General features: G+C 42.7%; 1 protein-coding gene across 1 annotated transcript in view; it reads right to left on the bottom strand.

Annotated features, from left to right (window-relative positions):
• The window catches only part of trpm6 (transient receptor potential cation channel, subfamily M, member 6), a gene marked incomplete at its 3' end in the record, with an annotated part of 55081 nt that overhangs the window by 9738 nt on the left and 18674 nt on the right, over positions 1 to 26669 (bottom strand). The window contains 11 exon segments of the mRNA XM_039802428.1: positions 3040 to 3168; positions 4354 to 4500; positions 5779 to 5931; positions 10692 to 10920; positions 13851 to 14122; positions 16844 to 16969; positions 18735 to 18869; positions 19619 to 19672; positions 23137 to 23271; positions 24809 to 24909; positions 25474 to 25546. Coding sequence (XP_039658362.1) covers positions 3040 to 3168; positions 4354 to 4500; positions 5779 to 5931; positions 10692 to 10920; positions 13851 to 14122; positions 16844 to 16969; positions 18735 to 18869; positions 19619 to 19672; positions 23137 to 23271; positions 24809 to 24909; positions 25474 to 25546 — 1554 coding nt within the window.

The raw sequence follows: 26669 nt of genomic DNA, 5'->3' as shown, positions 1-26669 counted from the left end.
GTATATAGTAATACTCTCATATACATTAGACAGGTCCCTATATAGTAATACTCTCATATACATTAGACAGGTCCCTATATAGTAATGTTCTCATATACATTAGACAGGTCCCTATATAGTAATGCTCTCATATACATTAGACAGGTCCCTATATAGTAATACTCTCATATACATTAGACAGGTCCCTATATAGTAATGTTCTCATATACATTAGACAGGTCCATATATAGTAATGCTCTCATATACATTAGACAGGTCCCTATATAGTAATGCTCTCATATACATTAGACAGGTCCCTATATAGTAATGCTCTCATATACATTAGACAGGTCCCTATATAGTAATGCTCTCATATACATTAGACAGGTCCCTATATAGTAATGCTCTCATATACATTAGACAGGTCCCTATATAGTAATGCTCTCATATACATTAGACAGGTCCCTATATAGTAATGCTCTCACATACATTAGACAGGTCCCTATATAGTAATGCTCTCATATACATTAGACAGGTCCCTATATAGTAATGCTCTCGTATACATTAGACAGGTCCCTATATAGTAATCTCTCATATACATTAGACAGGTCCCTATATAGTAATGCTCTCATATACATTAGACAGGTCCCTATATAGTAATGCTCTCATATACATTAGACAGGTCCCTATATAGTAATGCTCTCTATATACATTAGACAGGTCCCTATATAGTAATGCTCTCATATACATTAGACAGGTCCCTATATAGTAATACTCTCGTATACATTAGACAGGTCCCTATATAGTAATGCTCCTCATATACATTAGACAGGTCCCTATATAGTAATGCTCTCATATACATTAGTCAGGTCCCTATATAGTAATGCTCTCTATACATTAGACAGGTCCCTATATAGTAATACTCTTGTGCATACATTAGACAGGTCCCTATATAGTAATGCTCTCATATACATTAGACAGGTCCCTATATAGTAATGCTCTCATATACATTAGACAGGTCCCTATATAGTAATGCTCTACATATACATTAGACAGGTCCCTATATAGTAATGCTCTCACATACATTAGACAGGTCCCTATATAGTAATACCTCACATACATTAGACAGGTCCCTATATAGTAATACTCTCACATACATTAGACAGGTCCCTATATAGTAATACTCTCACATACATTAGACAGGTCCCTATATAGTAATGCTCTCCATACATTAGACAGGTCCCTATATAGTAATGCTCTCATATACATTAGACAGGTCCCTATATAGTAATGCTCTCATATACATTAGACAGGTCCCTATATAGTAATACTCTCACATACATTAGACAGGTCCCTATATAGTAATACTCTCACATACATTAGACAGGTCCCTATATAGTAATGCTCTCACATACATTAGACAGGTCCCTATATAGTAATACTCTCACATACATTAGACAGGTCCCTATATAGTAATGCTCTCACATACATTAGACAGGTCCCTATATAGTAATGCTCTCACATACATTAGACAGGTCCCTATATAGTAATACTCTCACATACATTAGACAGGTCCCTATATAGTAATGCTCTCACATACATTAGACAGGTCCCTATATAGTAATGCTCTCACATACATTAGACAGGTCCCTATATAGTAATGCTCTCACATACATTAGACAGGTCCCTATATAGTAATGCTCTCACATACATTAGACAGGTCCCTATATAGTAATGCTCTCACATACATTAGACAGGTCCCTATATAGTAATGCTCTCACATACATTAGACAGGTCCCTATATAGTAATACTCTCATATACATTAGACAGGTCTATAGTAAGCACATTAATTCCTTTCAGTGGCAGTTTTTAATGGAACAACCCTGTCGGCTACATTATCCGCAGTAAGTGGAGCACAGCCCTTGCACAAATGACATAATGCACAACCCCAATAGCCTACGTATTGCACAGATGACATAATGCAAAGCCAAATAGCCTACATATTGCACAACTAACATATTGCACAACTAACATATTGCACAACCCCAACAGCCTACGTAATGCACAAATTTCACAATGCACAACCCAAATAGCCTATGTATTGCACAACTAAAATATTGCACAACTAACATATTGCACAACTCAAATAGCCTACATATTGCACAACTAACATACTGCACAACTAACATATTGCACAACCCCAATAGCCTACATATTGCACAGATGACACAATGCACAACTCAAATAGCCTACATATTGCACAACTAACATACTGCACAACTAACATATTTCACAACCCCAATAGCCTACGTATTGCACAAATGACATAATGCACCAGTTAGATATTCTTCAGTTATTTAAATAAAATGTATTGTTAATTCTACATAAGTGCCAGACATATAGAGCGTGTCTCTGCAACGTGTAACGTTAGACAGCCAATCACAAGCATTACTTGGTAGAAGCAAGTGTATATTAACTTTTAAAATGGAATATTGACATTTCTAAGTGTAGACGCCGAATTTAAGATGACCCCAATTTCCATTTTTCCAATCCAATTTTCCAGGGACAAAACACATGCTTTTGACCCTCCTGTTCATATTCAAAACATTTCTATATCAGAAATTTGGGTTTCTTTCAACCAAATTGTCAAATAACGTGGATGGTTCCATACAACCATTACTCTTTATAGGTAAATTAAAAGATCAGCTCAATACTTTCATTGAATTTGGGTGTTTTATTCAATGTTATAGCATTTGGAGATTAATTTTTTTTTAGAAAAGAACATTGAAAAGAGTGACAAAAATGTTGGAAATATCTTCAAAAACATGGCGAAAAAAACTAAAGCGCAGGAAACCTGTGACAAAAGCATTGATAAGAAGTGACAAAAAAACTTCGGGGAAAAGCGACAGAAATGTCGAAAAAGACGATCACAAAGTTGAAAAAAAAAAGAAGCTAATTTTGACCCAGAAAAATAAAAAGTTGCACGCTCGACACATGCTTTTAATGGGGCCAATACGGTAGTTAAATAACCCCAAGGAGAAGAGAAATGAAGAACATACCTCTCTGGTTTTCTCCACGGCAGTGGACAGGATGTAGGCTATGACGACCCACTCCTCAACACTGGGCCGATCCCCCATCTTCACCAGAACCACGTAGGAGAACAACATCAGGAAGGCCAGGTACGACATCTAGAGGGGAGACAGAGACAGTGGAAGAAGAATCAGGCCGAGATACGATGGAGATAATAGAAAAACACACACATGCACTTCGGGCCCTATTTTAACGATGTAAGCGCACGGTGTGCAGCGCCTGGTGCAGGTGTGTTTAGGGCGTGTCCAAATCCACTTTTGCTAGTTTGACGGTGGTAAAAAAGGGTCTGTGTGTCGGGCGCCTGGTCCTAAAGGGTTGTCCTTAGTGTCTTCATTAATCAGAGGTGTGTTTTGGGCGTAACATGCAATCAACCAATCAGAGAGCAGCTCCCATTCCCTTTAAAAGCCAGGCGCGTTTGGACCTTGGAGCATTGCTGTTATGATGGAGGATTTGCACCCTAATATTTTTATTAGTAATCTTCTGCATGTGTGTGTGCTGCGGTGTGTGTTTTGTGTGTGTGTGTGTGTGTGTGTGTGCTGCTGTGTGTGTGTGTGCTGCTGTGTGTCCCTGTGTGTGTAAACAAGCATAGTGTGTGTCCCTGTGTGTGTAACTATCATGCGCGCTGTGTAATGCAGCCTAGGAGCATTTTACTAACGCTCTTGACTTTAGACCAGTTTTTGTTGGTCAATGGTGCGATCACGTCCCGCTGCCTCAAGATAGCAACACCCCCAGAATGTACCTGAACACACCTCCCTTAAACAGCATGCCCAGAATGCACCGAACACCTCCCTGTAAGACCAGCATGCCCAGAATGCACCTGAACACACCTCCCTGTAAGACCAGCACGCCCAGAATGCACCTGAACACACCTCCTGTCGTAGACCAGCACGCCCAGAATGCACCTGAACACACCTCCCTGTAAGACCAGCACCCCAGAATGCACCTGAACACACCTTCCCTGTAAGACCAGCATGCCCAGAATGCACCTGAACACACCTCCCTGTAAGACCAGCATGCCCAGAATGCACCTGAACACACCTCCCTGTAAGACCAGCATGCCCAGAATGCACCTGAACACACCTCCCTGTAAGACCATGGGGCCACAGATGGGCGCTGGACGGGAAATTGACACCTGGGTCGGTCTTAAACTAGCAAAGACTCTTGGGTCGGGCTTGGCGCCGTGCTGGGTGCAAGACAGGGCCCCAAAACTACTTATTTAAGTTGATAATACCCTATGTGTTTCCAGAAAGAGAAATGTTTTTCCCAACATGCAGAGCACCTACTGTGTGAAACCAGAACTTGACAACGGGAGCTGTGTAGAACTCGTAGAGACGGGTGATCCACGACAGATACCGCACGCTGAAAGACGACACGGTCTCAGACACGGGGCCAAAACATTCGTCACGGCCTCGCTCCGCATCCTGCCTGCCCTGTGGGAAACAAGGGTTAAAGCCCGTTCAAACACACACACACGCACACACACACACACACACACACACACACACACACACACACACACACACACACACACACAGGTCATTGACATAATGCATCCCTAGCCCCTTACCCTAACCATCACCTAATTCTAACCCTAATCCTAAAACCAAGCCTTAACCCTCCAACAGCCCTTTAAACTTGGGGGGGTCCAGCATTTTGGCCCCACAAAGCTGTCGGGACCCCACAGATAGATAGACACACACACACACACACACACACACACACACACACACACACACACACACACACAGACAGACAGACACACACACACACACACACATAGACAGACACACACACACACACACACACACACACACACACACACAGATAGACACACACACACACACACACACACACACAGATAGACAGACTCACACACACAGATAGACAGACTCACACACATACACACACACACACACACACACACACAGATAGACATACACACACACAGATAGACACATAGGGGGTTACTGTGAGAAGGGTCTGTATGGACTAGTCTAACTCTGGGGGTTACAGTGAGAAGGGTATGTATGGACTAGTCTAACTCTGGGGGTTACAGTGAGAAGGGTATGTATGGACTAGTCTAACTCTGGGGGTTACAGTGAGAAGGGTATGTATGGACTAGTCTAACTCTGGGGGTTACTGTGAGAAGGGTCTGTATGGACTAGTCTAACTATGGGGGTTACTGTGAGAAGGGTCTGTATGGACTAGTCTAACTCTGGGGGTTACAGTGAGAAGGGTATGTATGGACTAGTCTAACTCTGGGGGTTACAGTGAGAAGGGTCTGTATGGACTAGTCTAACTCTGGGGGTTACTGTGAGAAGGGTATGTATGGACTAGTCTAACTCTGGGGGTTACTGTGAGAAGGGTCTGTATGGACTAGTCTAACTCTGGGGGTTACTGTGAGAAGGGTATGTATGGACTAGTCTAACTCTGGGGGTTACTGTGAGAAGGGTATGTATGGACTAGTCTAACTCTGGGGTTACTGTGAGAAGGGTATGTATGGACTAGTCTAACTCTGGGGGTTACTGTGAGAAGGGTATGTATGGACTAGTCTAACTCTGGGGGTTACTGTGAGAAGGGTATGTATGGACTAGTCTAACTCTGGGGGTTACTGTGAATAAGCTAAACTCCCAATAAGTCGGCATGTTCCTTTAAGGCTACAAGGATTGGAAAACGGCGCTAGGTAAGTGTACTGGCCGGCAGTTTACCACGTGATTGGTTCCATCGAGGACGGGCGGTGACTTCACAGACTCGAGACCGAACAGCATGGCCTCATGGGACTGCGGCACATGGCACATTTCCGCTTTACTTTTAAACTCCAGCAGCAGGATGGCAGGGGGCAGAAGCAGGCTCAGAATGATCTGAAAGAACCATAGACAACAAAATGGGTGTCATGTAGGCTGGTATAACTATCAATGGGTGTCATGTAGGCTGGTATAACTATCAAAGTGTGTCATGTAGGCTGGTATAACTATCAAAGTGTGTCATGTAGGCTGGTATAACTATCAAAGTGTGTCCTGTAGGCTGGTATAACTATCAATGTGTGTCATGTAGGCTGGTATAACTATCAATGTGTGTCCTGTAGGCTGGTATAACTATCAGTGTGTCATGTAGGCTGGTATAACTATCAAAGTGTGTCATGTAGGCTGGTATAACTATCAAAGTGTGTCCTGTAGGCTGGTATAACTATCAAAGTGTGTCATGTAGGCTGGTATAACTATCAAAGTGTGTCCTGTAGGCTGGTATAACTATCAAAGTGTGTCATGTAGGCTGGTATAACTATCAATGTGTGTCCTGTAGGCTGGTATAACTATCAGTGTGTCATGTAGCTGTATAACTATCAATGTGTTAGTAACAGGAGTGTACTAAAGGAGTAAAACATCATGTGTCATGTGGTATACACAGGCGAGCGTAAACTACAATGTGGATGTACGTATAACTATCAGTGTGCATGTATTGGTATAACTAAGATGTAGGGTATAACTAAGTGCTGGTATACTAAGTAGCTGGTATAACTACAATGGGTGCTTAGCTGGTATCTATCAATTGATGTAAAAAATGGATGTGGTATCAATGTGTGCATGTAGGCTGGTATAACTATCAATGGGTGTCATGTAGCTGGTAAACTATCAAAGTGTGTCATGTACTGTATAACTATCAAATGTGTCAGTAGGGGTATAACTATCAGTGTGTCATGTACTGTATAATATCAATGTGTGTCATTAGGTAAACAAGAGGTAAATAAAAGTGGGGGAAAATGAGGGTATAACTAAGGTATATAAGTGGTACGGTATAACTAAAAGTGAGTAGCAACAAGGAGAACACAAGGGTGTATAAATGTAAAAACAAGTATATCAATGGCATTAGGGTACTATCAATGTGTCATGTAGGCTGGTATAACTATCAAAGTGTGTCATGTAGCTGGTATAACTATCAAGGTGTTGTAGCTGGTATAACTATAGGTGTATGTGCTGGTATAATATATGTGTCTGTAGGCTGGTATAACTATCAATGTGTGTCATGTAGGCTGGTATAACTATCAAAGTGGTCATGACTGTATAACTATCAAAGTGTGTACGTAGCTGGTATAACTATCAAAGTTTGTGTAGTGGTATAACTATCATGGTGTCATGTAGGCTGGTATAACTATCAATGTGTGTATGTAGGATGGTATAACTATCAGAGTGTGTCCTGTAGGCTGGTATAACTATCAAAGTGTGTCCTGTAGGCTTGGTATAACTATCAAAGTGTGTCCTGTAGGCTGGTATAACTATCAATGGGTGTCATGTAGGCTGGTATAACTATCAAAGTGTGTCATGTAGGCTGGTATAACTATCAATGGGTGTCATGTAGGCTGGTATAACTATCAAAGTGTGTCATGTAGGCTGGTATAACTATCAAAGTGTGTCATGTAGGCTGGTATAACTATCAAAACGTGTCATGTCGGCTGGTATAACTATCAATGGGTGTCATGTAGGCTGGTATAACTATCAATGTGTGTCATGTAGGCTGGTATAACTATCAATGTGTGTCATGTAGGCTGGTATAACTATCAAAGTGTGTCCTGTAGACTGGTATAACTATCAATGGGTGTCATGTAGGCTGGTATAACTATCAAAGTGTGTCCTGTAGGCTGGTATAACTATCAAAGTGTGATCGTAGGCTGGTATAACTATCAATGTGTGTCATGTAGGCTGGTATAACTATCAATGGGTGTCATGTAGGCTGGTATAACTATCAAAGTGTGTCCTGTAGGCTGGTATAACTATCAATGGGTGTCATGTAGGCTGGTATAACTATAGGGTGTCATGTAGGCTGGTATAACTATCAGGCAAAGTTATGTAGGCTGGTATAACTATCAATGGGTGTCATGTAGGCTGGTATAACTATCAAAGTGTGTCATGTAGTGGTATAACTATAAGTGTAGGCTGGTATAACTATCAAAAGTGTGTTGTCGGCTGGTATAACTATCAATGGGTGTCATGTAGGCTGGTATAACTATCAAAGTGTGTCATGTAGGCTGGTATAACTATCAATGTGTGTCATGTAGGCTGGTATAACTATCAAAGTGTGTCCTGTAGACTGGTATAACTATCAATGGGTGTCATGTAGGCTGGTATAACTATCAAAGTGTGTCCTGTAGGCTGGTATAACTATCAAAGTGTGATCGTAGGCTGGTATAACTATCAATGGTTGTCATGTAGGCTGGTATAACTATCAATGGTTGTCATGTAGGCTGGTATAACTATCAATGGGTGTCATGTAGGCTGGTATACCTATCAAAGTGTGTCCTGTAGGCTGGTATAACTATCAATGGGTGTCATGTCGGCTGGTATAACTATCAATGTGTGTCATGTAGGCTGGTATAACTATCAAAGTGTGTCTTGTCGGCTGGTATAACTATCAATGTGTGTCATGTAGGCTGGTATAACTATCAAAGTGTGTCCTGTAGGCTGGTATAACTATCAAAGTGTGTCATGTCGGCTGGTATAACTATCAATGTGTGATCGTAGGCTGGTATAACTATCAATGGGTGTCATGTAGGCTGGTATAACTATCAATGTGTGATCGTAGGGCTGGTATAACTATCAATGGGTGTTGTGTAGCTGGTATAACTATCAAAGTGTGTCATGTAGGTGGTAACTATCAAAGTGTGTCATCGGCTGGTATAACTATCAATGTGTGTCATGTAGGCTGGTATAACTATCAAAGTGTGTCATGTAGGCTGGTATAACTATCAAGGTGTCTGTAGGCTGGTATAACTATCAAAGTGTGTCATGTCGGCTGGTATAACTATCAATGTGTGATCGTAGGCTGGTATAACTATCAATGGGTGTCATGTAGGCTGGTATAACTATCAATGTGTGATCGTAGGCTGGTATAACTATCAATGGGTGTCATGTAGGCTGGTATAACTATCAAAGTGTGTCCTGTAGGCTGGTATAACTATCAATGTGTGTCATGTAGGCTGGTATAACTATCAATGTGTGTCATGTAGGCTGGTATAACTATCAAAGGGTGTCATGTAGGCTGGTATAACTATCAATGGGTGTCATGTAGGCTGGTATAACTATCAAAGTGTGTCCTGTAGGCTGGTATAACTATCAATGGGTGTCATGTAGGCTGGTATAACTATCAATGGGTGTCATGTAGGCTGGTATAACTATCAATGGGTGTCATGTAGGCTGGTATAACTATCAATGGGTGTCATGTAGGCTGGTATAACTATCAATGGGTGTCTGTAGGCTGGTATAACTATCAATGGGTGTCATGTAGGCTGGTATAACTATCAATGGGTGTCATGTAGGCTGGCATAACTATCAATGTGTGTCATGTAGGCTCTACTTTACCTTGAGGAAGGAGTTTTTCTCGGCTGTACTTTACCTTGAGGAAGGATTTTCCTCGGCTCTACTTTACCGTGAGGAAGGATTTTCCTCGGGTCTACTTTACCGTGAGGAAGGATTTTTCTTGGCTCTACTTTACCGTGAGGAAGGATTTTTCTCGGCTCTACTTTACCTTGAGGAAGGATTTTCGTTGGCTCTACTTTACCTTGAGGAAGGATTTTTTCTGGGCTCTACTTTACCTTGAGGAAGGAGTTTTTCATCTGCTCTACTTTACCTTGAGGAAGGATTTTCCTCGGCTCTACTTTACCTTGAGGAAGGATTTTCCTCGGCTCTACTTTACCTTGAGGAAGGATTTTCGTTGGCTCTACTTTACCTTGAGGAAGGATTTTTTCTCGGCTCTACTTTACCTTGAGGAAGGAGTTTTTCATCTGCTCTACTCTACCTTGAGGAAGGATTTTCGTTGGCTCTACTTTACCTTGAGGAAGGATTTTTCTCGGCTCTACTTTACATTGAGGAAGGAGTTTTTCTCGGCTGTACTTTACCTTGAGGAAGGATTTTTTCTCGGCTCTACTTTACCTTGAGGAAGGATTTTCGTTGGCTCTACTTTACCTTGAGGAAGGATTTTTCTCGGCTCTACTTTACCTTGAGGAAGGATTTTTTCTCGGCTCTACTTTACCTTGAGGAAGGATTTTCGTTGGCTCTACTTTACCTTGAGGAAGGATTTTTTCTGGGCTCTACTTTACCTTGAGGAAGGAGTTTTCATCTGCTCTACTTTACCTTGAGGAAGGATTTTCCTCGGCTCTACTTTACCTTGAGGAAGGATTTTCCCGGCTCTACTCTTACCTTGGAGGAAGGATTTTCGTTGGCTCTACTTTACCCTTGAGGAAGGATTTTTCTCGGCTCTACTTTACCCTGGAGGGGAGTTTTCATCTGCTCTCTACCCTTGAGGAAGGATTTTCGTTGGCTCTACTTTACCTTGAGGAAGGATTTCTTCTCGGCTCTACTTTACATTGAGGAAGGAGTTTTTCTCGGCTCTACTTTACCTTGAGGAAGGATTTTTTCTCGGCTCTACTTTACTTTGAGGAAGGATTTTCGTTGGCTCTACTTTACCTTGAGGAAGGATTTTTCTCGGCTCTACTTTACCCTGAGGAAGGATTTTCTCGGCTCTACTTTATGTTGAGGAAGGAGTTTTTCGTCGTCTCTACTTTACCTTGAGGAAGGATTTTCGTTGGCTCTACTTTACCTTGAGGAAGGAGTTTTTCTTGGTTCTACTTTACCTTGAGGAAGGAGTTTTTCCTCATGTTGAGCGAGCCGGTCCAGAGATCTGTGAGCAGCGTCTGCGTGCAGGAGTGCGAGACGAACGGTCGGTGACTGGAGGAAACGGCCATCTGCAGACACGTGAAGCGGCTCCACGCCTCCATCTCTGACGTCAGCAGCTTCATCGCCATCTGCTCGTTCTGCCGAAACGCTCGGTCCAAGACGTCCACCGCCAGCTGGCCAAACTCCCTGAGACACGGAGTCAAACAGGGTGTCATGGAAACAACTGCTTTAAATCCACACGCACACACACACACACACACACACACACACACACACACACAGACGCACAAAGACACAGAGACACACACAGACGCACACATACGCACACGCACAGACGCACAAAGACACAGAGACACACACACAGACGCACACATACGCACACGCACAGACGCACAAAGACACAGAGACACACACACAGACGCACACGCAGACACACACAGAGACACACACAGACGCACACGCACAAAGACACACACACACAGACACACACACAAACACAGACACACACACACACACACACACACGAAGAGACACACACACAAACACACAGATACACACACACACACACACAGAGAGAGACACACACACACGCACACACACACGCACACATACCCACACACACATACACAGAGACACACACACAGATGCACAAAGACACAGAGACACACACACATACACACACACACACACACACAGACGCACAAAGACACACAGACAGACACATACACACACACACAGACGCACACGCACACAGACACACACACACACACACACACACACACAAACACAGACACACACACACACACACAGACACACACAGACACAAACCAGGGTTCATACGCATTTTAACCGATACTTTTTAATGACTTTTCGGCAAATTTCCATGTCAGTCGACATTCTCCAATAAGAATACTAATCAGTGTTAAAGTTTCCCCTCAGAGGTTTAACTAGAACATGAATGATGATGTCTGTGGTTCATAGATGGATTCTTCATATCGCTCCCCGAATACAACGCTGAGGTTAAGACGATGTGAAAATACATTTATTAATCACATATTATTATGTGGTGTTAAAAACAATTCCATGACTTTCCCAAAACTTTCCGGGTCTTTTTATGTTTCCAAAACCTTTCCAGGGCCTGGAATTTGCATTTTTCAAATTCCATAACTTTTCCATTTTTTTTTTTCAAAACTTGTGCATTAAATCCAGAAGAATTAGAGATTTAGAGATGTTCCGATACCGATACCAGCTTCTGAAAAGCCTCCAATTCTGCCGAACGTGTGGTAGCAGAGTGGAGTTCTGGAGTTTATGCACCAGTCTGATACCATGTCATTTAGCCCCGAAGACAATCTACTTTAAAGTACAGATGCACTGAGTCCAGATTTTCAGGGTTGGGCTGAATCCTGAATCCTCAGGTTGAGATTGTGCTGACTCCTCCTCCCATCCTCAGTCCATGAACCCAGTAAACACATGAATGAAGTAAACAGGGACTGTCCTTCCTTTGCCGTACCTGAAGTTGCTGCATTCTGGCTGCTGTCTGGAGATTCCTTCGTGCACAACTCGTATTCTTTCAGATGTTTCAGACCAGATGTTGTAACAGCGGCCATGTTGTATATAGTTTAGGGTCCTCGCCACCACCAGACCAATCAGCATTGAACAGATTGAACATGTAGCTGGACTTGAATGGCCTTCTTTTGACTGAAAGTACTGCCAAACAACAACTTTTACTGCTCACCAGATCCATGTCCACTTCCTCACAGCCTACTGCTCACCAGATCCATGTCCACTTCCTCACAGTCTACTGCTCACCAGATCCATGTCCACTTCCTCACAGCCTACTGCTCACCAGATCCATGTCCACTTTCTCCCAGCCTACTGCTCACCAGATCCATGTCCACTTCCTCACAGCCTACTGCTCACCAGATCCATGTCCACTTCCTCACAGCCTACTGCTCACCAGATCCATGTCCACTTCCTCACAGCCTACTGCTCACCAGATCCATGTCCACTTCCTCACAGCCTACTGCTCACCAGATCCATGTCCACTTCCTCACAGCCTACTGCTCACCAGATCCATGTCCACTTCCTCACAGCCTACTGCTCACCAGATCCATGTCCACTTCCTCACAGCCTACTGCTCACCAGATCCATGTCCACTTCCTCACAGCCTACTGCTCACCAGATCCATGTCCACTTCCTCACAGCCTACTGCTCACCAGATCCATGTCCACTTCCTCCCAGCCTACTGCTCACCAGATCCATGTCCACTTCCTCCCAGCCTGCTGCATTGACCGCTCCACCTACGTAAACACCTTCCTGTAATCAACGGCGCCGTCACTACGGTGACCAGCGTAGCGCGTGGAGTGCAAGCACACACACGAACACGCAGATGCACACATACACAGACACACACACACAGACGCACACGCACAAAGACACACACACAAACACACAGACACACACACACACAAAGACACACACAAAGACACACACACACACACACAGAGACACACACACACACACTGCCAAACATGCAGACACATACACAGACACACACACAAAGACACAGAGACACACACACAGACATGCAGACACACACACACACACAGACGCACATGCACAAAAACACAAAAACATAAACACACAGACACACACAGGCACACAGACACAGAGACACACACAAAGACACACACACAAAGACACACACACACACAGACACACACAGAGACACACACAGAGACACACACAGAGACACACACAGAGACACATATACACAGAGACACACACACATACACACATACACAGACAGACACACACAGAGACACACACACACACACACAAAGACACAGAGACACACACACACAGACATGCAGACACACACACACACAGACGCACATGCACAAAAACACAAAAACATAAACACACAGACACACACAGACACACACAGACAGACAGAGACACACACACACACACACACACACACAGACACATACAGACAGAGACACACACACAGACAGACAGAGACACACACACACACACACAGACACATACAGACAGAGACACACACACAGACAGACACACACACACACACACAGACATAACATGAATGAACTCACAGAGAATAGGTCCTGAACCGGTCTGAGATGTTGTCGTCCATGCTGCTCTGCCGCGCCTCGAAGGCCATGGAGCGGTAGAGCTTGCAGGCCACCGTAGCGCGCGCCAGGGCTTCCTCGCCGTGCTGCCACAGGAACAGCGCCATCTGCTGGCGCTGGTGCAGCACGGCCCACACGAACAGGTCGTTGAAGTTAAAGGGAACCAGGAGCGGCACGCCGCCAAGGCCGGAGCTCGCCGTGGCGTCCCGACTGCTCCCCGGAGACACATCCTGATCCTGAAGATTAGAGATGCACCGATTTAAACTTTCTAGGCCGACTCCGATTTCCGATTTTTCATTGAGTTAGACCAGCCGATTACACCGTGACCCTATGCGAGCGTTGTGGTTACACCGTGACCCTATGCGAGCGTTGTGGTTACACCGTGACCCTGTGTGAGCGTCGTGGTTACACCGTGACACTATGCGAGCGTCGTGGTTACACCGTGACCCTATGCGAGCGTCGTGGTTACACCGTGACCCTATGCGAGCGTCGTGGTTACACCGTGACCCTATGTGAGCGTCGTGGTTACACAGTGACCCTATGAGAGCGTCGTGGTTACACCGCGGACTTACGCGAACGCTCGTGGTTACACCGTGACCCATGCGAAAGTGTCGTGTTACACCGCGGACCCTATGCGAAGTCGTTGGTAACACCGTAACCCTATGTGAGCGTCGTGGTTACACCGTGACCCTATGCGAGCGTCGTGGTTACACCGTGACCCTATGTGAGCGTCGTGGTAACACCGTGACCCTATGTGAGCGTCGTGGTTACACCGTGACCCTATGTGAGTGTCGTGGTTACACCGTGACCCTATGTGAGTGTCGTGGTTACAGCGTGACCCTATGTGAGTGTCGTGGTTACACCGTGACCCTATGCGAGTGTCGTGGTTACACCGTGACAGTATGCGAGCGTTGTGGTTACACCGTGACCCTATGCGAGCGTGGTGGTTACACCGTGACCCTATGCGAGCGTCGTGGTTATACCGTGACACTATGCGAGCGTCGTGGTTACACCGTGACACTATGCGAGCGTCGTGGTTACACCGTGACCCTATGCGAGCGTCGTGGTTACACCGTGACCCTATGTGAGCGTCGTGGTTACACAGTGACCCTATGAGAGCGTCGTGGTTACACCGTGACCCTATGCGAGCGTCGTGGTTACACCGTGACCCTATGCGAGCGTCGTGGTTACACCGTGACCCTATGCGAGTGTCGTGGTTACACCGTGACCCTATGCGAGCGTCGTGGTAACACCGTAACCCTATGTGAGCGTCGTGGTTACACCGTGACCCTATGTGAGCGTCGTGGTTACACCGTGACCCTATGTGAGTGTCGTGGTTACACCGTGACCCTATGTGAGTGTCGTGGTTACACCGTGACCCTATGTGAGTGTCGTGGGTTACACCGCTGACCCTATGCGCGTGTCGCGGGTTACACTGCGGACAGTAGCGAGCGTTTGTGGTTACACCGTGACCCTATGCGAAGCGCGTGGTGGTTACACCGGGACCCGCGCAAGCCGCTGGTTATACCGTGACACTATGCGAAGGCCGTGGGTTACACCGTGGCCTATGCGAGCGTCGTGGTTACACCGTGACCCTATGCGAGCCGTCGGGTTACACCGTGACCTAATGCGAAAGGCCGTGGTTACACCGTGACCCTATGTGAGTGTTGTGGTTACACCGGACCCTATGTGAGTGCGTGGTAACACCGTGACCCTTGCGAGGTCGTTGGTTACACCGTGACCCTATGTGAGCCGTCGTGGGTTACACCGTGACCCTATGTGAGCGTCGTGGTTACACCGTGACCCTATGTGAGCGTCGTGGTTACACCGTCACCCTATTCGAGCGTCGTGGTTACACCGTGACCCTATGTGAGCGTCGTGGTTACACCGTGACACTATGTGAGCGTCGTGGTTACACTGTGACCCTATGCGAGTGTCGTGGTTACACCGTGACCCTATGTGAGCGTCGTGGTTACACCGTGACCCTATGTGAGCTTCGTGGTTACACCGTGACCCTATGTGAGCGTTGTGGTTACACCGTGACCCTATGCGAGTGTCGTGGTTACACCGTGACCCTATGTGAGCGTCGTGGTTACACCGTGATCCTATGTGAGCTTCGTGGTTACACCGTGACCCTATGTGAGCGTTGTGGTTACACCGTGACCCTATGCGAGCGTGGTGGTTACACATGACCCTATGTGAGTGTCGTGGTTACACCGTGACCCTATGCGAGGTCGTGGTTACACCGTGACCCTATGCGAGGTCGTGGTTACACCGTGACCCTATGCGAGCGTCGCTGGTTACACCGTGACAGTATCGCGTAGCGCCTGGTTACACCGTGACCCTATGCGAGGTCGTGGTTACACCGTGACCCTATGTGAGCGTTGTGGTTACACCGTGACCCTATGTGAGCGTCGTGGTTACACCGTGACCCTATGCGAGGTCGTGGTTACACCGTGACCCTATGCGAGTGTCGTGGTTACACCGTGACCCTATGCGAGGTCGCTGGTTACACCGTGACCTTCGCGGTCGTGGTTACACCGTGACCCTATGCGAAGGCCGGGGTTACACCGTGACAGTATAAAACGTGTGGTTACAACCGTGACCCTATGCGGGTCGCGGGTTACACCGCGGACTTCATGTGAGCGTTGTGGTTACACCGTGACCCTATGTGAGCACTGTGGTTACACCGTCACACTATGCGAGCGTCGTGGTTACACCGTGACCCTATGTGAGCACTGTGGTTACACCGTCACACTATGCGAGCGTCGTGGTTACACCGTGACCCTATGTGAGCGTCGTGTATGTGAGCGTCGTGGTTACACCGTGACCCTATTCGAGCGTGGTGGTTACACCGTGACCCTATTCGAGCGTGGTGGTTACACCGTGACCCTATTCGAGCGTGGTGGTTACACCGTGACCATATGCGAGCCATACTGAAGGACCCCCCCACCAACCTTGAGTTTGTACGGCTGAGCCGTCCTGAAGAAATGCAGATCCTGGAGACTCCGGCTCCTCGAGGACACCGGTACCAATCCGTGTCTCCGTTTAGAAAAGGAGACGGAACTGTCTCGTCTGTCCTCCTGCAGACACCACACAGCACCACACACACCACACAGCACCACACAACCCACAACACCACACAACACACAACCACACACAGCACCACACCACACAGCACCACACAACCACACACACCACACACAACACCACACAGCACCACACACACCACACAACCACACACAACACCACACAACACCACACAACCACACACAACACCACACAACCACACACACCACACACACACAACACCACACAACCACACACACACACACCACACACAACACCACACAGCACCACACACACCACACAACCACACACAACACCACACAACACCACACAACCACACACACCACACACAACACCACACAACACCACACAGCACCACACACAACACCACACAACACCACACAACCACACACAACATCACACACCACACACAACACCACACCACACAACCACACACAACACCACACAACACCACACAACCACACACAACACCACACAACACCACACAACCACACACCATAATAACACACACACACCAACACAACACCACACAGCACCACACACCACAATAATAACACCAATAATAACCAATATCATCATCATTAAATATTTTTCAAAAATTGGGCAAAAAAAAACATGTCAAGAAATGTGACCAAAATATTGAAAAAGTGTAAAAAAATGGTACCAAAATATTGAAAAAAGTGTACAAATATGGGACCAAAATATTTTTTTAAATAAGTGTCAAAAAATGGGACCAAAATATTGAAAAACATGTCAAGAAATGGGACCAAAATATTGAAGAAAGTGTAAAAATATGGGACCAAAATATGGAAAAACGTGTCAAAATATGGGACCAAAATAAGTGACCAAAATATTCTTTTAAATAAGTGTCAAAAAATTTGACCAAAATATTGACAAACATGTCAAAATATGGGACCAAAATATTTTTTTAAATAAGTGTCAAAAAACTGGACCAAAATATTGAAAAACATGTCAAGAAATGGGACCAAAATATAGAAAAAAGTGTCAAAATATGGGACCAAAATATGGAAAAACGTGTCCAAATATGGGACCAAAATAAGTGACCAAAATATTCTTTTAAATAAGTGTCAAAAAATTTGACCAAAATATTGACAAACATGTCAAGAAATGGGACCAAAATATTGAAAAAAAGTGTTAAAATATGGGACCAAAATATTGAAAAACATGTCAAGAAATGTGACCAAAATATTGAAAAAAGTGTAAAAAAATGGTACCAAAATATTGAAAAAAGTGTACAAATATGGGACCAAAATATTTTTTTAAATAAGTGTCAAAAAATGGGACCAAAATATTGAAAAACATGTCAAGAAATGGGACCAAAATATTGAAGAAAGTGTAAAAATATGGGACCAAAATATGGAAAAACGTGTCAAAATATGGGACCAAAATATTTTTTTAAATAAGTGTCAAAAAACTGGACCAAAACATTGAAAAACATGTCAAGAAATGGGACCAAAATATAGAAAAAAGTGTCAAAATATGGGACCAAAATATGGAAAAACGTGTCCAAATATGGGACCAAAATAAGTGACCAAAATATTCTTTTAAATAAGTGTCAAAAAATTTGACCAAAATATGGAAAAACGTGTCAAAAAATGGGACCAAAATATTCTTTTAAATAGGTGTCAAAAAATGGGACCAAAACATTGAAAAAAAGTGTCAAAAAATTGGACCAAAATATTGAAAAACGTGTCAAAATATGGGACCAAGATATTGAATGAATGAACTGTTGCTCACTTTGTCGTGCAGGCGGCTGTGGGCGGCTCGGAAGGGTTTCCGTGTGTAGGTGCTGCGGTAGGCTCCTCCAATCAGATACTCTATCACCTGACCCATGTCAATGAGAGAGAAACGGTAGCCTATGGGAAGAGAGGTCTACACACACACACACACACACACACACACACACACACACACACACACACACACACACACACACACGGAGACAGACACACACACACACACACACACACACACACAGACACACGGAGACAGACACACACAGAGACAGACACACACATACACACACACACACAGACAGACAGACACACACAAACCCACACACACAGAGACAAACACACAGAGACATACAGACACAGAGACAGACACACAAACACAGAGACAGACACACACACACACACACACACACAGACACACGGAGACAGACACACACACACACACACACACACACACAGAGAGACAGACACACACATAGACACACACACACACACACAGAGACAAACACACAGAGACATACAGACACAGAGACAGACACACAAACACAGAGACAGACACACACACACACACAGAGACACACACGCAGATACAGACACACACACACACACACACAGAGAGACACACACGCAGATACAGACACACACACACACAGAGAGACAGACACAAACACACACGCACACACACACACACTCAGATACAGACACACAAACACAAACACACACAGACAAACACAGACACAGAGACAGACACACACACACGCAGATACAGACACACACACACACACACACACACACGAATAGGGACATGTACATATACTGTAGTTTAGATAAATGTCTGAGTAAACACTACTGTGTGTATATATTTTAATATTCGTTAAATATTTGCACCTGTTTGGCATCTTCAACCAGCTGGTGCAGGAAGCAGTCTGTCTGGCCCTGCGGCTGTGGACACAAACATGGATTCAGTGAACGGTCCCAACTCTAACGATTGTTCTCACCGTGGATGTGGATGTGTGGATCATGTTCTAGATCAGGGGGGTCAAACTCAATTTCCCAGAGGGCCACAGTGGAAAAAGAGAATCCCACCGAGGGCCAGACACGGAGAGATTATTGACGTGCTTTCGTTACTGCATGTCACTTTTTTAAAAACATTTTGGTAGCTTATTTCCTCATTTTTTGTTGTTTTTGTTTAGACATTTTTGTGGCTTTTGTGGGACCAAAATATTGAAAAAAGTGTAAAAACAAATTGGACCAAAATATTGGAAAAAGTGTCAAAAAATTGGACCAAAATGTTGAAAAAAGTGTCAAAAAATAGGACCAAAATATTGAAAAAAGTGTCAAAAAAATTGGACCAAAATATTGAAAAAAGTGTCAAAAAAATTGGACCAAAATATTGAAAAAAGTGTCAAAAAAATTGGACCAAAATATTGAAAAAAGTGTCAAAAAATTGGACCAAAATATTGAAAAAAGTGTCAAAAAATTGGACCAAAATATTGAAAAAAGTGTCAAAAAAAATTGACCAAAATATTGAAAAAAGTGTCAAAAAATTGGACCAAAATATTGAAAAAAGTGTCAAAAAACAGGACCAAAATATTGAATGTGTCTAAAAATGGGACCAAAATATTGAAAAAAAGTGTCAAAAAATTGGACCAAAATATTGAAAAAGTGTCAAAAAATTGGACCAAAATGTTGAGAAAAAGTGTCAAAAAAATGGGTCTAAAATATAAAAAAACAGAGAAGACATGGCCAGCAAGAAGACAACACAAAGGTTAATGGATAATCAAAATAGTTGGGGATTAATTTAAAGGTGCAGTAGGTAGGAACGTGAAGATCCAGGACTCTTGTAGAGCAGATGCACCACTACGCTGCTCTCTGTCCTTTGGTCTGTCTTCCCATCTTCCCAACGTAACGTAATGCAATGCATTGTGGGGAAAAAAAAAAAAAAAAACCCTAAAAAACAAAAAAGAAACCAAGACAAAAAAAAACTTTGGGTACCATGAACAGGCACTATATTAGTCCAAATTATTATTAACGTCCGCTCCTGATCACTTTAATTACTGAAATATGTAGTTTAATAACACCAAATCATAATTACCACCAATTCAAATATTTATATAAATTCTGTCAACTCTGGCATCCAAGAGACGATGGCTGGTTTCCAATTTGGCAAAACTATGTGGCCTCATTAAATTACATACGTAATTTACTACAAAAAGGTAGTTATTACAAGTTATAAGTTATTATGTTAATAAATATTGGCATTAATAAAACACCGTATAATTGAGAAAATAAGTCTGCAGCCATGCAAAAAAAAAGGACTGCAGAAAGAAACCTGTAGATAGTGTACACAGGTGTAAATGATAGGGGTTATTGCTGCCTTTAAGGCACAATGCCACAGCATTAAGGCACAGAAGGCGTTTTTTCTATTGATATTATGGTGTGACATCACACATCGTGGCTGTAAAAAGATCTTCAAAGTAACTTGAGGTCAGCAAGGAAGATAATACGGGTGCAACAGTGTATTGCATCAATCACTGTGAGAAAGTCTATGAAATGATGATTACATTTAATAAACTACAGTCAAATTCCTTCATTATTGATACCTACAATCAATTTCAGCTACGTTCTATTTGTTAGAAGCCCTCATTTTACAGCCAAAGTGGGCAAATAACCTGGAGACACAGCAAATACTCTGCAAACCCTTGGTGTTCTCTCAATGAGCTTCATGAGGTAGTCACCTGAAATGGTTTTACCTTCACAGGTGTGCTTTGTCAGGGTTAATTAGTGGAAGTTTTTCCCTTATTAATAAAAAAGCAAAGGGTGGCTACTTTGAGGAATCTAAAATATAAGACAATCTGCAGTTCCATGCCAAAGTGTCCTTGGGCAAGACACTGAACCCCGAATTACCCCCGATGCTGCGCCATCGGAGTGTAAATGTGTGTGAATGTTTACCTGATGAGCAGGTGGCACCTTGTACGGAAGCCTCGGCCACAGTGTGTGAATGGTTCCTGTACTATGTTAAAGCGCTTTGAGTAGTCGTTAAGACTAGAAAAGCGCGATTATAAAAACAGTCCATTTACAATCATAATCAAATCGGGAGATCCACACCTCTACCCAAAACGCTGCGCCTGAGTCTTATAACGGGAGGAGAAACCCTGCTTTTATTATTCAGAGAGAGGAGACAAGTAAACAGAGAATATAACTACTAAACAGAGCCAACAACAGATCCCCTCGTTTGTTTTTAACACGGTTGCATTTTGCATGAACAGCAGCATCCGCGGGACCCTTAGCTGGCTTCTTATCCCAGAGTTATGAATTAATAAACAGGCGATAAGACACACAAGAGAAAGCCAAGTGTGAGTGGAGTAACGACACACAGAGAGTCTTGTTATCTTAAAAGCATCCGAAAACAACAACTGGGGAAAAAATACCCAGAATGCACCAGAGAGGGAGAAGGCAGAGATTAGACCAATAATAATAATAATAATAATAATGTGTTTTAGTGTGATTTCTATCAAAGCCACCGTTTGGGAATGTGTTCTTTAAAAGAGGTTGTTGTGTTGGTGAGGGAAAGGGCCCGCCGAGGGGAAACAGTACAAATACTAACAGAAGTACTGCAGGGTGAAGTAGTACTGCAGGGTGAAGTAGTACCGCAGGGTGAAAGTACTTTCTTTAAAAAAATATTTAATAATGTGTTATTATTTCTGTTCATGAATAAAGATGTAACGATGAGTCATTAATCAGTTACAAATATATGTAAATGTGTAACGATTACAACCAGTTGGGATATAAAAAAATGGATGGATAGACAGTTAGAGAGAGACAGACAGACAGTGAGACAGAGACAGGCAGACAGTTAGAGAGAGACAGGCAGACAGTCAGAGAGAGACAGCCAGTTAGAGAGAGACAAAATGACAGACAGTTAGAGAGAGAGAGACAGATAGACAGACAGACAGACAGACAGACAGACAGACAGTTAGAGAAAGACAGACAGTTAGAGAGACAGAGACAGACAGACAGTGAGACAGACAGACAGACAGACAGTTAGAGAGAGACAGACAGACAGACAGAGAGACAGACAGACAGACAGTTAGAGACAGACAGACAGACAGACATACAGAGACAGACAGACAGACAGACAGACAGACAGACAGACAGAGACAGAGAGACAGTTAGAGACAGACAGACAGACAGACATACAGAGAGAGAGAGAGAGAGAGACAGAGACAGACAGTGAGACAGAGACAGGCAGACAGTTAGAGAGAGACAGGCAGACAGTCAGAGAGAGACAGACAGCCAGTTAGAGAGAGACAGGCAGACAGTCAGAGAGAGACAGACAGCCAGTTAGAGAGACAGAGACAGACAGTTAGAGACAGACAGACAGACAGACAGTATGACATATTAACCGTGTTGTAGAGTTCCTCGAGGCGCTCCACCGTGAGGAAGCGGCTCATCGTCATGCCGTTGTCGATCAGCAGTTTCACAAAACTGACTCGGTCCATCACCAGAGCATCCAGCATGGCCTGCTCCAGGGAGCCCACCTGCACACAACACATTATTATTATTATTATTATTATTATTATTATTAATAATATATATATATATACCCTAACCCATCACCAGAGCATCCAGTGATTTTCCTTTTCCTTCAAAGTAGCCACCCTTTGCTTTTTTTATTAATAAGGGAAAAACTTCCACTAATGAACCCTGACAAAGCTCACCTGTGAAGGTAAAACCATTTCAGGTGACTACCTCATGAAGCTCATTGAGAGAACACCAAGGGTTTGCAGAGTTATCAAAAAAAGCAAAGGGTGGCTACTTTGAAGAATCTAAAATATAAGACATGTTTTCAGTTATTTCACACTTTTTTGTTAAGTACATAATTCCATATGTGTTCATTCATAGTTTTGATGCCTTCAGTGAGAATCTACAATGTAAATAGTCATGAAAATAAAAAGGAAACACATTGAATGAGAAGGTGTGTCCAAACTTTTGGCCTGTACTATATATATATATATATATATATATATATATATATATATATACTAACCCATCACCAGAGCATCCAGCATGGCCTGTGTTGCACACAACGCATTATTATTATTATTATTATTATTATTATTGGACAATAACTACGACCATTTATACAAACAACAATATTTCTTCTGTGCAAACATTTGAGTAGTTAAGTAGTGAAGTGTGTAGTATAAAGAAGATACTTTTTTCCCCCTTACGTGCAGCCTATTTGTGAAATCGACCATGGCTTTGAGCAGACTGGACAGGATTTATGAGTTAGCATCAGTATGCTAATTCACGAGGGTGCTATTTTATGTGTGAGCTAATATGTGCATGTGCGCTGTAAGAGTTATGTTTCTGTTTATTGAATGCGTTATTCAGTGAAAATATAACGGATAATGTAGTTTAAACTCAGTAATGATGGTATATTAGGTTATTACTGTCGCTCTGTTGAAGGCAGACGTCCCACTGTACTGTCGCTACGCAGATCACGGACTTCTGATTGAGTCTAGACTTTACGGCGCCGTAGGTAAGTGAAAGTAGGTCAAATTGTAATTACTGCTCCTACCAGCAGGCGGCAGCACAGCCATGTAATACTGTCCATTAACAGAGGGCATTGCAATGTCTGTCTAATCAAACTGTTAGCCTATAGTAGCAGAAAAAAAGATATATATATATATATATATATAGTAAAATAAAAAGCATTAGGGGACCACTAAGGTCTATATAAAAGAGACTTCAGATACAGTATTAGGGGACCACTAAGGCCTATATAAAAGAGACTTCAGATACAGTATTACGGGACCACTAAGGTCTATATAAAAGAGACTTCAGATACAGTATTAGGGGACCACTAAGGTCTATATAAAAGAGACTTCAGATACAGTATTAGGGGACCACTAAGGTCTATATAAAAGAGACTTCAGATACAGTATTAGGGGACCACTAAGGTCTATATAAAAGCATCCAAAGAGCACCATGTCATGGGACCTTTAAGTACAGTAACTAGGTATTTGTACTTTGTTACATTACAACACTGCATAAAGCCGGCTGGAGTCTCACCTGCCAGTGCTGTCCGTACACCAGGACGTCTTTCTGTGCGATGTCCGCCCTGTCCCACGCCAGCGCCATGCTCAGCTGCTCGGCAGGACTGGCCTTGGTGCCTTTTCATCAAAACACAACAACAAACACAAAGTCACAAAGTTTCTGAGTCGGAAACCTACAAAGACTGCGGCGAATGTCCGTGTGATCGATGACACCTTTGCTGCGATAACTTCAACAGTAAAAATGCATTTAATTAAAAACTGTCACAGTCAGACCAGCGGTGTAGTCTACGTGATATGCAGCTACGGGTATACCTATACGCAGTGTACCCACTAAGAAAGCTCCAGGATTTCCATATACCATCTTAAAAAATAGCCCAATGACACGCTACAACATACTTTGCTTCATATTTTTGATATATTTCGAATTGTCATATGTGTTTTTTTTGTTCGCGTAAGCTAAATAAAGGTATTTCCACTGTAAATTGGTGCATAAAAGTGTATCAGAATACAGGAAATGAAGTCTTTGATGCTCAAAATAACCCTGGGGGAGGACAGCCCGAGTCTGGCCCATATATATATAGGTCAATATATGTATATACAGTACAGTATACCCACTACAATAGATTAGACTACACCACTGGTCAGAGCCAAAAGGAGAAATATAGATATATATATAAATACCCTTGAGACTAGTTGTCAGAATGGCTGCATCAGGGGCTGTTTGGTCCTCCGACTCAGAGTCAAAGATAGTAATCTGTCAGAATCAGAGAGAGAGAGATGGGTTGTAGTACCACTTACATATAATACAGTCACATATAATACAGTCATATATAATACAGTCACATATAATACAGTCACATATAATACAGTCACATAAAATACAGTCACATATAATACAGTCACATATAATACAGTCACATATAATACAGTCACATACAATACAGTCACATATAATACAGTCACATATAATACAGTCACATATAATACAGTCACATATAATACAGTCACATAAAATACAGTCACATATAATACAGTCACATATAATACAGTCACATATAATACAGTCACATATAATACAGTCACATATAATAGTCACATATAATACAGTCACATATAATACAGTCACATATAATACAGTCACATATAATAGTCACATATAATACAGTCACATATAATACAGTCACATATAATACAGTCACATATAATACAGTCACATATAATACAGTCACATATAATACAGTCACATATAATAGTCACATATAATAGTCACATATAATACAGTCACATAAAATACAGTCACATATAATAGTCACATATAATAGTCACATATAATACAGTCACATATAATAGTCACATATAATACAGTCACATATAATACAGTCACATATAATAGTCACATATAATACAGTCACATATAATAGTCACATAAATAATACAGTCACATAAAAATACAGTCACATAAAATAATAGTCACATATAATACAGTACACATATATAGTCAATATAATAGTCACATATAATACAGTCACATAAAATACAGTCATATAAAATACAGTCACATATAATAGTCATATAAAATACAGTCACATATAATAGTCATATAAAATACAGTCATATAAAATACAGTCACATACATCACATATAATACAGTCATATAAAATACAGTCATATAAAATACAGTCACATAAAATACAGTCATATAAAATACAGTCACAAATAATACAGTCACATAAAATAGTACATATAATCATATATAATACAGTCACATAAAATTATATATCACATATAATACAGTCACATATAATACAGTCATATATATTACATCACATATAATACAGTCACATAAAATACAGTCACATAAAATACAGTCACATATA

This window comes from Perca fluviatilis, chromosome 6, assembly GCF_010015445.1.
Source record: "Perca fluviatilis chromosome 6, GENO_Pfluv_1.0, whole genome shotgun sequence".
NCBI classification, from domain to species: Eukaryota; Metazoa; Chordata; class Actinopteri; order Perciformes; family Percidae; genus Perca; species Perca fluviatilis.
Note: the sequence above shows the minus strand (reverse complement) of the source record. Positions and strands in the feature narration are given on the sequence as shown.